Below are 12,049 nucleotides of genomic sequence, written 5' to 3'. Positions count from 1 at the left end.
GTGGTTTAAAGAAGGGCCACCCTTCTACCGTTTCCTCCTCGAGACTTTGAGTCCGACGGTCGTGTCAGGTGTTTACCTCATGCCCTGCTGCCTGCAGCTTTAGCATCTTATTGTCAGCCGTCCCGATCACGAGCACTGATAGCTTGTTATCTTAATGAGGATCCAACACTAATGCCATTGTCTGTGTCTGCCCCGCAGTCGGCCTTTCTTTGACGGGCTGAGTGGATTCCTGAGTGGCATAGTCAAGTCCAGATTCTTGCTAAAACGCTTGCCGTTGTTATCTACCATGCTGCATTATCTGTTGTATCTGATATAGGACCTTATTGTTCGTGAGCAGACTGGATGGTAAACTAGCATCTGAAAGAGGCAGCGCCACTCTGTCCCCCATACAATAGGTGGGAATTCAATCCCATGTAGTGGCATTTCATATGCCTCCTAATGGCCACAAGTCATGCATCTGTGACCCCACTGAAATATGAGGCTGTGTTTAAGAGGAATAAGTAAGGAACATATACATGGATGATCATCTTTCCCAGCCTCAGAGCCTGAGCACACGTTGGTATTTCTATCCTTGTGGGGACACGTGAGGTTTCTCATTGCCATAACCCTTTCCCCAGCCTCTCCCCCTAAACCTAACCATCCAAAACACATGGCTGAACTTAACCATGACTCTAAACCAAACTTAAACCTAGGTATAATGACCCAGTTATTTTGAGGTCCCCGCTGTATGTCATAGTGTTTTGTCAAGAATTGGTCCCCACAAATCTGGATAAATAAGGCCCATCTGAGTTTGGAGTCGTGTGACGGCGAATCCACTTCTTTGTGGAGAGTGAAATTTCCTTTGATGAACCAAATGTGTTTTGGTTCATTGAAAAGAATGCTTGGAGGAATCAGACTTTGGCCAGGGTGAGAACATACAACATATCCATTTCATGAAAACCTTTCCCGTCTTTACATTCATTCACCTCATTAAAATGCAATTAAAATGCTGTGAACAGAAGGTACACCAGTACCAACGTCATTGACAAGTGAAGGGAGGACCAGGGTGTATAGTGACATAGTGATCTGGATTGGGAGTAGAGTTGGAGGAGAGGATGAGGTACAAGCAGAGGGGGAGAGGACAGTAAGACAATTGGACCGAGGCAGAATACATGTGTGTAAATGAGCGAGATGCAAGAGCGTTGGTGAAGATGAGGGAGTACACATTTCAGAGCTTAAGTATTTGGGATCTGTTTTACAGCGTAATAAACCGAGGGAGGAGACGAAGGGAGTGCAGGCAGGGTGGAGATGGCTGTCAGGGGTGAGCTATGACAGGATCAGTGAAAAGAGATGCTTTACAGGACTGTAGTGAGACCTGTCTTCATATCTGCTGTAGAAACGGTGGCGCCGACTCAAAGCCAAGAAGCAGAGTTTGAAGTAGCAGAATTGAAGATGCTCTGGTTTCAATTGGGAGTAACTGGGAGAGACATGTAAAGGCAGAGAGGCATGGAGACAAAGTTAGGGAGGACAGATGGTTTGGACATGAGAAGAGCAGAGACAGTGGACATGTTTGGTTAGAGTGTAAAAGAAGGAGAGAGCCAGTCGATGCGGAAAACAGGGAGTTGAAGAGGAGTGGAAAGCTCTTGTAAACTAGTTGTAGCCAAAAACAAACAAACAAACAAACAAAAACAAAGCAGTGATATTGGCCCAGCAAGTGAACAGCATCGGCAGCTGCTATTATTTTCTGCTCTTCTTTAAAAAAAAAGGCGAGTGTCACATCCAGAAAGCTTCTGATTCAACGTTTAAGGAAGTATTGCAGATCCTCCGTCTCTCATCTGAGTCATTTAAAGCACATAATTCCATCCCTGGAACCAGAACAAGAAGAGGGTTTTGGGTGCGAGCCCAGATTGGAGCATCATGGACCAGAATGGATCGCCACTAGAGGAAGCCCAGTATTTTGCCCAATCCGTTTAATCTCCTAATTGTTTCGTCCGTTTCCCACAGTGGGAGGGAACCGGCAGAGGACATCATCCAAAGGTGTGTTGAAGAGAGAGGTAGCTAGGTCAATGGATTTAAAAGCAATGATCCTCTCAGAGGGGCTCCTGGCACACTGAGACCATAATCAATGTGGCGCCGGTAAACAGGGAGGATAAGCTTGTTGCTCTGCTGAAGTCCCCTGATAAGTGAGAGATGGGATGCTGTCTCCCAATCATAACAGCGGAGCAACACCTCAGCTCAGTTGAGCCAAACAGAATCAGACATTTGATTTGTTTTGAATTGAACTGGCACGTATAATTCAGTCGTCACTAGTGTATAAGGCAATGAGAAAAGAAGCAAGTGCACTGTTATCCAGGTACATATGAGCCCTGAATGAACAAACCTTGGCGGATAGAAACTGTAGCATCACTGAAACTCACAGAATACAGAAAATATTGCTGAAGACTTTTGACACAAACGAAAGTACCTGCCAAGAAGAAAAGGTGTTTCATAACTTTCATTTTCAGTCAGATGAAAAGGTCCAAGTTTCTTACAGATGATGAATTGATTGAGGGTTTTTTGAAAAGTAGATGTAACAATACGATACAAAAGGTCCAATTTTTGCTCACGGTTCCGTGAAAAACATCACAATAACAGCAGTAAGGAGGAGAGAGGATTGAAGGAGCAAGGATAAATCTGGAGTTCAAAATGTGTTACCTTCAGCTGCACAGCATTGTACATTACTAAAAGTGGGATGAGCCATTGGCAATACACGAGCGAGACAGAGCATAAGCTTCAGTCGTCCCTCGTCGTTGTTAAATGTAAAGACTAACTCTGTGAATGCCGTTTCATCCAGTTACAATGTTCTTAGCACCAGTTGAATAAAATTGAGGTAACAACACAGTCATTACACCACAACATTGTGACAGATCCAGTTTACGGACCTGGCCCAATATGGATCCATTTGGAAGTCCATCAAAGGCAACTTCGTCAATCACAAGTTACGTTGTCAATACATCGCTCTCCTTTGTTGTCTTCAAGCGATGGCGTTATCCGAGAACCTCTGGGGATCGGACTCGGGCTGGTGACCCTGTTGCTGCCCACCTCAATGATGTAGAGAATATAGGCTGAGGCCACTTGCCAGCTTCAGAAATCCTGAATGAAAAGTTCATCCTCAAAAGTTTTCAAACGAAAGCAACTTAAATGAGTCTGAAATGTTCTCCTAGTATAGTCAGTCAGTTCTGAATGATCAATACCATTCTATCACTGACAGGCTGAAGCAGTTTTACTTCAGTGTCTCACTGCAAATCTACCTGAAAACATGTTAATCCCTTTGCATCAGCCGATACCATCTCAGCTTGAGCTCTTGTTCATAACCACTTCTCCCACATTGAGATATGAAAAGTGATCTGTCTTCCCCAAAGCACCTTTCTTTACTTCACCGTCACCGAGTCAATCTTAACAGACCCACAGAGACAATTATCAAGCCATGTGTCTTCACGGAAAGAGAGCGCATTGATTTCTACAAAGAATGCTTTGATTTTTGTTTTTTTTAATCATGTGTACAGTATAGTTCCCTGACTCTTACCTTGTCATTTACACCCGGCTCCTCTGAGAGATCAAGGCTTCTGCTCATTATTCCGGAGTTTAGCAGCTGTCTCGTGTCTCACGCTGGATTTTCCCCAAAACATCCTGTCAGAACTGGAAACATCTCACCTCACCGCCTTTTTTTGCATGTATACACTTAAAGTGAAGCGTTTTTATTCCTTTGAAAAGGGAAGAGGCAGCCGGGCATTTAAAAATGGAACACTGAAGTAGGTGAACCTTCAGCTTTGGGGACCATGTGGTTTTATCGTGAAGTGATGACTGTGTGGATCTATTCAGTTTGTGTTTCGTGAAATTGCAAAACCCTTCTTTGTGGAGTGCAAGTTGTTTGTGCCGTTTCATCATCCTTGTCTCAGTGGTTGTGGAATTTCGCTGCCCAGTACCTCCATAAGAGCGTGATAGGATCATTCCTGGATTGCTCTTCAAATGTCTGCAGGTGCACGTCTGTCTGGATGTGGACTGGCAGCCTCTCACTGCTTCCAGTTATGGGAATAAGATAATGAGTGAGCAAAACCGACTCTCAGAATAAAAATGTTTTTTATTCCAGAATAGTATTGATGAAGCTGTTGGCAGATTAACTATATAAATAATCTATCTAACTTTCACATCTCCTTTAAGGCTTCAAGGAATTTAAATAGAGGCGAACATTTGACATATTATATGGATAGAGTTTCAAGCTAACCCATGCAGGCTTCAGCAGCCATAGGATGTTCCAGCTGCAGCTGGTGTCTTTTGTAAGTCTCAGTCATAATGAAAGTGCGTCTCTTCTGCCTGGGAAACCTTGGCCTCCATTATCATCTTCGTAGTCCACATTAAGTGATGTCATATTCCTGCTGTCCTCTCAGAACGGCTTGCTTTTTCCAACAATGGCAAACTAGTTGATGAATTCAGAAATGTTCCGACAAATGGAGCTGTGATCCCATTTTAAAGATTAAAATGGGGGTGGAGTGGTCTACATTAAATAAAAGATTCTTACGTCCAGTTTCGTTTCAAAGACAGCGGCTGTGGAAAATCATCATTTATCGGTCAGTATGTATTTGTGTTCGGAGTTATATCTTATTTTATCAAGCCTTTAAACAAAAGCATTTCAGTAGATCATGAATTCATCTTCAGTTACTCCTCAGTTTTGACTCATGACTCAGCGCTCCATGTGACTCTGTTATATTCATGCACCGTCCCTGCGTGAAGAGAAGCGATGCGTAAAAATCTACTTCAGTCACGTCACTTGTGTTGCGCTGTGTGTAACTGCAGGGTTCGTATCTAGAGAAACCCTTGCTTTCATGGTCACGTATCGACCCTCAGGAACAGTTTATCCGTGCGTTTCTTTGTGAAAAAAAAAAAAATTGACCTAATTAGAAGCGATGAATGATGCAAATATAGCACAAGCAAGAGCATTAATCCCCTTGATAAACCTCGGCGCTCAAATGTAAACGTACATGCACACAATTACAACACGCAGACACGCTGGGGTGTGTCTCAACTGCACTTACTTTGCTTGCTCGATATTGCTGTCTGCCAGAGGCTTTGTAATCTGTAGGGGCAGTGCTTCCTAAATCCCAGTGGTCCACCATTGATTTATGTCATTGTGTGCATTCTCAGCCTCTTCTGAGGTCACCTTGTGTGTCTGCCCCGCATTCCTACACCGCTGCAGCTTCTGCTGTGCATTAGCTGCATTAGCTTCCTCACATAAAAGAAACCGGTGATGCACATGTTTTAGGGCACTGACACAATGTTTACATGAGGGAATACCACCTCCACGTTATTTGGAGTAAAACAGTAGCAGCAGTTAATGTAAATCCTGGACTGTTAAATAATGCAGTTTTATATCTTAATTTCATCGTCGCTAGTCAGCGCTGGGATCGTGTGTTGATGTATAATAATTCTTTATTTTGATATTGCGCTTCGATTACGTTTAGTTATTCAACAGTGTTTGTTTACATTAACTTCTTTAGAGTCATTTCTCTGTCAGTCTCTGTGACTCAAACCCTCCTAAATGGTGTGAAAAAACATTGTTCCTCTTGACATTTTTGCCATTTCATCTGTGTTGTGTCATGACTCCCCAGTCAGATCATTATCGTGGGTCTGCTCCCGAAGCATTTAATTGTTTCCCCTTCATCTCAAGCAGTTTCCACCAAACTCACACTCTGAGGCGACGCACAAATATCAGCGTGTTTTGTGGAGGCTGAAACCCACAACGTTTCAAACTTGTGTCATTTTTCTGCCGCTCTGTCACAAAACCACCTGATATAACCGCAGCTAGCGCACGGAGCAGAAGCGGAGCGCGTTGCCTTAATGTCAAATTGTCAGCTAAAGGCGTCAGTCAGCCGACAGAGACAACGTAACAATTACTGAGGAAAATGAAATTCAGACAGCAGTCACGTTTATCTGAGACAGTCAACACACCGCAGTATGGGATCTGTGTCAGCACAATGTTATATTTGGTATACGTGCTAGCCTGCTTCTAATCTGGGTTTCACTCATGTTTCCTCTGCAGAGTCTCTGGAGCCCACCTATCAACAGCTGCAGAAGATGAAGCTGGACAAAAGTCCCTTTGTGGTGGTGTCTGTGATTGGCCAGGAGCTGCTGACAGCTGGCCACCACACAGCCTCCGTTGTAGTCCTGGAAGCAGCTTTGAAGATCGGCACGTGCAGCCTCAAGCTACGAGGATCCGTCTTCTCGGCCCTCAGCAGCGCCCACTGGTCGCTCGGCAACACAGAGAAAAGCACCGGCTACATGCAGCAGGACCTGGAGGTGGCCAAGACCTTAGGTATGAGGACGTGGGTTGATGATTAAAAACAATCGGAAATGCCCGAAGTTTTCAAAAATGTGAAATCCCAGGGTCAAAAATGGAGAATCAGACTTATGTTTGCCACAGTTCAGCTGTTCTGTTCAATGTACAGCACTTCAAATCGAACCACTGAGTGATTTAAGGAGGGCACTTTTGTCTTGTTCACACAACTATCCCTTTAGCGTTGACATCTGCAGTACTTTTCCCATGATGCCGCACAAAGCTTTGGTTGGATCCAACGTAAAAATATTTTGTCGCTCTATTCATGTTTTATCTTTTTCATTGAGAGATGTTCCGCGCAATATTGTGTGCCCGCCGATGAACTAAAAATGACTGTGAACCATTCACTGGGGAACGATGGCAGAGCCGAGCAAAATCTAGAGCAAATAATAGGACCTTGAAGGTCTGAAAAGAGAGATCATTGAGTGTGCCAGAGAGTGGCTCAACTCTTCACATGACCGGACAGAGCAGCTGGAGATAAGAAGCTGTAGCTCTCAGGTGAAGTGCTCCTCTTTAGCCCAGACTTTGAGGCCTCCCTGTCAGGGAGGAATAATAAGACTTCCCCCCTTTACCCTCTGGAGCTTTGAGATCAACAAAACCAGCTGTCAGAAGAGCCACTCCACTGTGGAGAACCAGCACTTTCCCTTTTAAGGTCGGAATGGCATGTAGGCGCCATAGATCGTTACATGCTAGTGGGAAGGAAGTGGCATAAACACTCAGCTTTGGATCATGAGCCCCAAACTCACAATCTGTTTTGGCTTTCTTTTCATCCCCAGGTGACCAAACCGGAGAATGTCGTGCCCATGGGAATTTAGGCTCGGCATTCTTCTCTAAAGGAAACTACCGTGAAGCTCTGACAAACCATCGCAACCAGCTGGTTCTCGCCATGAAGCTAAAGGACAGAGAGGTAAGGAGCAGCTCTGGAAACACTCTCCGCACTTCCCGAATCAGGCTAGCTGTCACTGCGAGAATAATGAAACCTGGTAACATTTTTTTCCCCTCTGAGTCTCTTATCAGGCTGGAGGTGAGGGATTGTGCTGTGCCCAATATTCATTTGTTCTCGCAGTTTAGAGGGCATCTGAAGGAGAACCGCGAAGGACACACACTGCTTTTTCTAGTTAAAAAAACAGGTTGGTTTTGGGTGCTACTGAACAAACGTGGAGGATAAATGGCTTGCAGATCTGAGGTCATAACAAACACCTAAATTAGATGTGCAGAGGCTTCTGGGTGTCCAAGCCTTACTGTTTTACTCATCGTACAGGGTTCATTTTATGAGCATCATTTTCTGTAGGATTAGGACACTGGTTCATTCTGGTGGTGTGTTCAAGGCGTCGGACACAGTAAAACATCTCAAGAAAGGATCAACTCTGAGATCCTATTTTAAATTGGAAAAGGCGCTATCGCAGAATAAGTTCCTGACCTTGTGGTGGAGTTGAAGTGTGGGAGGAAATAACATCGTGGAAGTCTGATCTTCAGTTTGGTCACTTGGCTCTTGTCACAAGTTGGGCGAAAACTTCCCTGTTGATCTATGGTTTCAGTCTGAAGAATGGTTGCAGGCTTTGTCTCTCCATGGTGTCTAGACTCCACCTCAGAGACACAGTCGTCCAGGCTTACTGTAGAGGAGAACTGAAGGTGATGTGCTGGTGTCATCGAGTCAGGATGTCTTGACCTTGTGATGAGGTCCTGGGCAGACCCAGGAATGCAGGGACTTCATGGTTGACCTGTGAATCCCGTGGTAGAAGAGTTGGAGGAGCTTAGCTTGGACCTCTTTACTTTGACAACTGTCCAAACAACCAGACTTTGGATGGAAAAGATCCATATGAATTGAATATAAATCTAGCATTCATAATGGTGTTCAACCAAAAAAATCTACTTCAGTTTCAATTATCATTTCTTTCATAGCTGAAATTGGGTCAGTCAGCTGAGCTTCCCATTCATGGCTTGCAGAAATTGTCTAATAATGTCGCAGTAATATAGCAAGAATGAGGTCCTTGTTTTGTTTCGGGCGGTGTTTTGTGTGTGATTGGCTGGATGTAGGTCTGGCAGACCTGTCGTGGAAACATTTAGGCTTGGTTTTTTTTTGTACTGGCAACAGTTTGACTGGCAGGGAAGTGAATGGGCAGCGGCGACTTTTGCTTACTGACCTGTGTCGTCTTTTTCTATCTTCCTCCTGGCTCGGCCTCTCTTCCTTTGCCTTTGACCGACCTCTGTGGCCATTGTTGGAGGGTGACAGGTGCTTGTTCCAACACAATTCCTGTCACACAACGAGAAGAATGGCCTCCACTTCCCCTTCATTCCTTATCCTTCCCGCCAGGCCGCCAGCCCCGCTTGTTTGTGTTCCCTGATATCTGGAGACATTTAAACAGTCCAGTCGGAGGCAGCTCAAAGCGCGACGACAAAGCTCTGTAAGAAATGAGGCCAAGGGCCACCTTACATCCTCCCTGCTCATATTCTGAAGACATCTGCCAAGCACCGGTATGACTCTGCTCAATATCTCAACTATTAGACTAAGCGGCACAGGGTGACCTGCCTGTGTGATCGGTATCGCTTATCGGCCATCACTTCATGTGAGACCTCAACACACTCATGTTTCTGACGATACAGATGCAGGATGTGTTTGTAGTTTTCACGAATCTCTGGTAATAGTTGCATCACCAAACTTCTCTGTTGGCCCTACAGGACCTCCCTGAACCCTCCCCCTTCTTCCTCCAACGGCCCCTTAATCAGAGTCATATGTGTGTCACACCACCTGGCCCTCCTCAGTACACGCTGGAGCCTGGCGGAGCCCTCATTACGGCCCCGGCCTGGTGTTTTTGTTTCTGCTGCCGACTTTTTATCTGGCCCTTTTTGAAGCTGAGGTCACTTCCTACAGGCCGAAGACAGGATGTTGTTCCTGACTGTATTCCCAGTGTACGCGCTGACTTCTCCGAGCGCAGGATTAAAGAGAATAAGTAGCACAGATCCTCAGGAGATGTTCCATGTGTGGAGCTTTAATTACGCAGCAGTTACAGTCCCTCAGACAAGTCATATGTGAGAGGTGTCATAAGAGTGATCCTGCTGAGCCCGTGTGGCTTCGTGTGATATGCAATGTGGGTTTTTCTCAACTGAGGGGTTGATCATTTGGCAAAGATGTTTGGAGGAGCATCAGAGAACAACCTCACCATCATTTTCCTTTTATTCAGCAGAGAGTGGCTGCAGCTCACCATGATTATATCTGCTTGACGTGGTGCAGATGACTTTGGTACATTTTGATGCCAGTAAATATTATTTAGGATTTCTCTGCATTTCACTGTGCTGTGTTCTTGAAGCCACTGTGGAGAAGAGCACAAGATACTGAGGTTCATGGATGATATAAATGAAAACATGAGGAGGACAGGGGAGATTTGGAAGGTTAAGTATAGTGGAGGAACAGGAATTATTTTTATTTTACTTTATATCAGACAAAAGAAAAAAAGATAAATGACTCTGGGGCAATTTTTATGTATTTGCATCATAGATATTGTCGCCTTTAACCGTGCCAGAACAGATTGTGTGTTTCCAAATTTGTGTGGCTCAACAAACCGCTCACACGTGTTCATAGCAGCGCCGATCCAAACTTGTCGAGTTGGAACGCCGCTACCAACTTTCTTCTTGCCAAAAACTCCCATGCCTCGGTCTGTTGGTGTTTTCATTGTGAAACATAGACACGGACAGAAGCCTGCAATATATTTTATTAGCTTTATCTCTGAGTCTACGTTGCACATGCTGGGGGGGAAACACACTAGATGCTTATCTACACACTCTCCTCGTGAGACACGAGAAGGAGACGAAAAACAGAAGTGTTTATAAATCACAAGGCAGTAGAGTCCCTGGATTCTGTTAGATCAGTGAAAGAGTTTACTTTCATCTGCTAAAAATAAAGTCCCTCCCCCATAAAAATCATAAAAGAGATCCATTCAGCAAAACAAGGAAGACCTGATGTTGACCTCCACCCTGGCGAGTGGATGGATTGTCATGAATCTCTCCAGGAAACTCACCTACGAGGAGCTAAAAAAGCAAACAGAATGAGAACGAGTGCTGCTCCGTGAAAAGGCTTGCAGAGTGAGCGCTCTGTCATCCGTGACTGGGAGCCACAGTCCAAGCCAGTGAGGTCATTGGCTAGTGTGAAGTTAGTGTGTTTCTTTAGCTCGCCGCTTTTGGGAAAATCCTCCAGCTGTCTCGCTGCTCGACCCTCTTGTTGCTGGCGTCTCTTCTAACTTTGTCCCAGTTTCCACACCTGGCGTTATCCAAGAACTGAACCGTGTTCCAGATCTCCTCTTTCAGCGCCAAACAAAGAAGCGACAGTGACGTTTCCTCCTCAAACTCCTCCATTCTGCTCCTTCTGCCTGTGATAAATACTAGCTTCAGAAGAAAGGGGCAACCTCTAATTTAGGGTGTGAGTATTTTGGAGAAACCGAGTCGGCTGGCTTAAGCAAAGTCTGTCATTATGCCTTGCGTAATGTAGAAAAGAATCTTACTCCCCCAACCCATCGAAGTCGGTGAGGATTGGAGAAAGCGTGGAAAAGTTTTTGTAGATTTCTCCGCTGAACTTCGTCTCCCGCCCCTGCTCTCTGTGCACCTCTCCGCCTCCTGCTCCATCTGCCGCAAGGAATTTACCCAAACGTTGCCCCACTCTCTGAAAATGACACAGACTATTTCATCACCGGTGTTTATCTAGCTGCAGCATTGGGGCTGCGTGGATCCTCGTGGAGCCAAAGCTCTAGTATAATGAGGCTGAGGGCTGAGAGATGAGCGTCTAAATAAAGGTTGAAGAACCAGACGGCGAGAGGCTGTTCCTCCTGTCAGGACCAGGGTTTGTTAAAGGATGTCAGCAGCTCTCCAGTGGAGGAGAAGACAATTAAGGAGTCATTAGGAAATAGATATGTTCCTCCACATCCTTTCCCCGGCCCCACATTAATATTGGCTGTTATGGGAGGAACCTAACACCCGCTTGCTTCTTCATTTCCTCGCCCATTTTAATCTACAGGGGATACCAGTGGCACGCATTGCATTTTAAGTGACTGAGAAGTTTAATTGTTTGTCATATTATTTTAGACTGACACTTTTGCTAATGACCAGAAACCAGGGCTTTGAAGTCCCATTTGATTTGAGACATCAGGTTCATAAAGTCTTCATTGGGTAATTGAGCATCGAGAGTCTCCGAGGGGAGACAGCAGTTTACTTAGCCAAACCACAGTCGACTCTTTGACCACACAGAGATTTACCTTCTTCTCTTCCCTTGTTGTGCTGGACTGAGGCAGACGTAGTCACGGCGCAGCTGCTCCAACATCAAGTCCTGCCTGTTGTGCCTTAATGACACGCAGGTTCTGCTCGGCCCAGTGGTTCAGAACCACTCGACAGGCGCTCGCTTAGCCATGAATCATGAGAGATGGACAGCAAGCTTCAGCCAATGGGCCATGACCACAACTGGGAAGCCAGAAAGTGTGTGAGCGCATGTGTGTTTTAATGAAAGTACACAGCTGCTTTCCCACATGAAAGGACTTCACATGTGCAACGTTTATCGTGGATTATCTCAATATGCATGTATAATTCCAAGTGTTCTCATGGGAACATGTGACATTGCAGAGCAAGCGTGTCCATGATGGTTTGCTTTTAAATGTAGTGTGTTTAATGTGAGTGTGCGTACGAACAGATGTTTTCACGTGTGTGTGTGTGTGTATG

General features: G+C 45.1%; 1 protein-coding gene across 3 annotated transcripts in view; it reads left to right on the top strand.

Annotated features, from left to right (window-relative positions):
- ttc28 (tetratricopeptide repeat domain 28) overlaps positions 1-12,049 on the top strand; it is a 222,976-nt gene that overhangs the window by 139,085 nt on the left and 71,842 nt on the right. For all 3 annotated transcript variants that reach the window (XM_053870004.1, XM_053870003.1, XM_053870005.1), the window contains 2 exons: positions 6,056-6,328; positions 7,126-7,256. In XM_053870004.1, coding sequence (XP_053725979.1) covers positions 6,056-6,328; positions 7,126-7,256 — 404 coding nt within the window. The remainder of the gene's footprint in view (positions 1-6,055; positions 6,329-7,125; positions 7,257-12,049) is intronic.

This window comes from Synchiropus splendidus, chromosome 7 (genome assembly GCF_027744825.2).
Source record: "Synchiropus splendidus isolate RoL2022-P1 chromosome 7, RoL_Sspl_1.0, whole genome shotgun sequence".
Classification (NCBI taxonomy): Eukaryota; Metazoa; Chordata; class Actinopteri; order Syngnathiformes; family Callionymidae; genus Synchiropus; species Synchiropus splendidus.
This window is presented reverse-complemented; position numbering and strand designations above follow the sequence as displayed.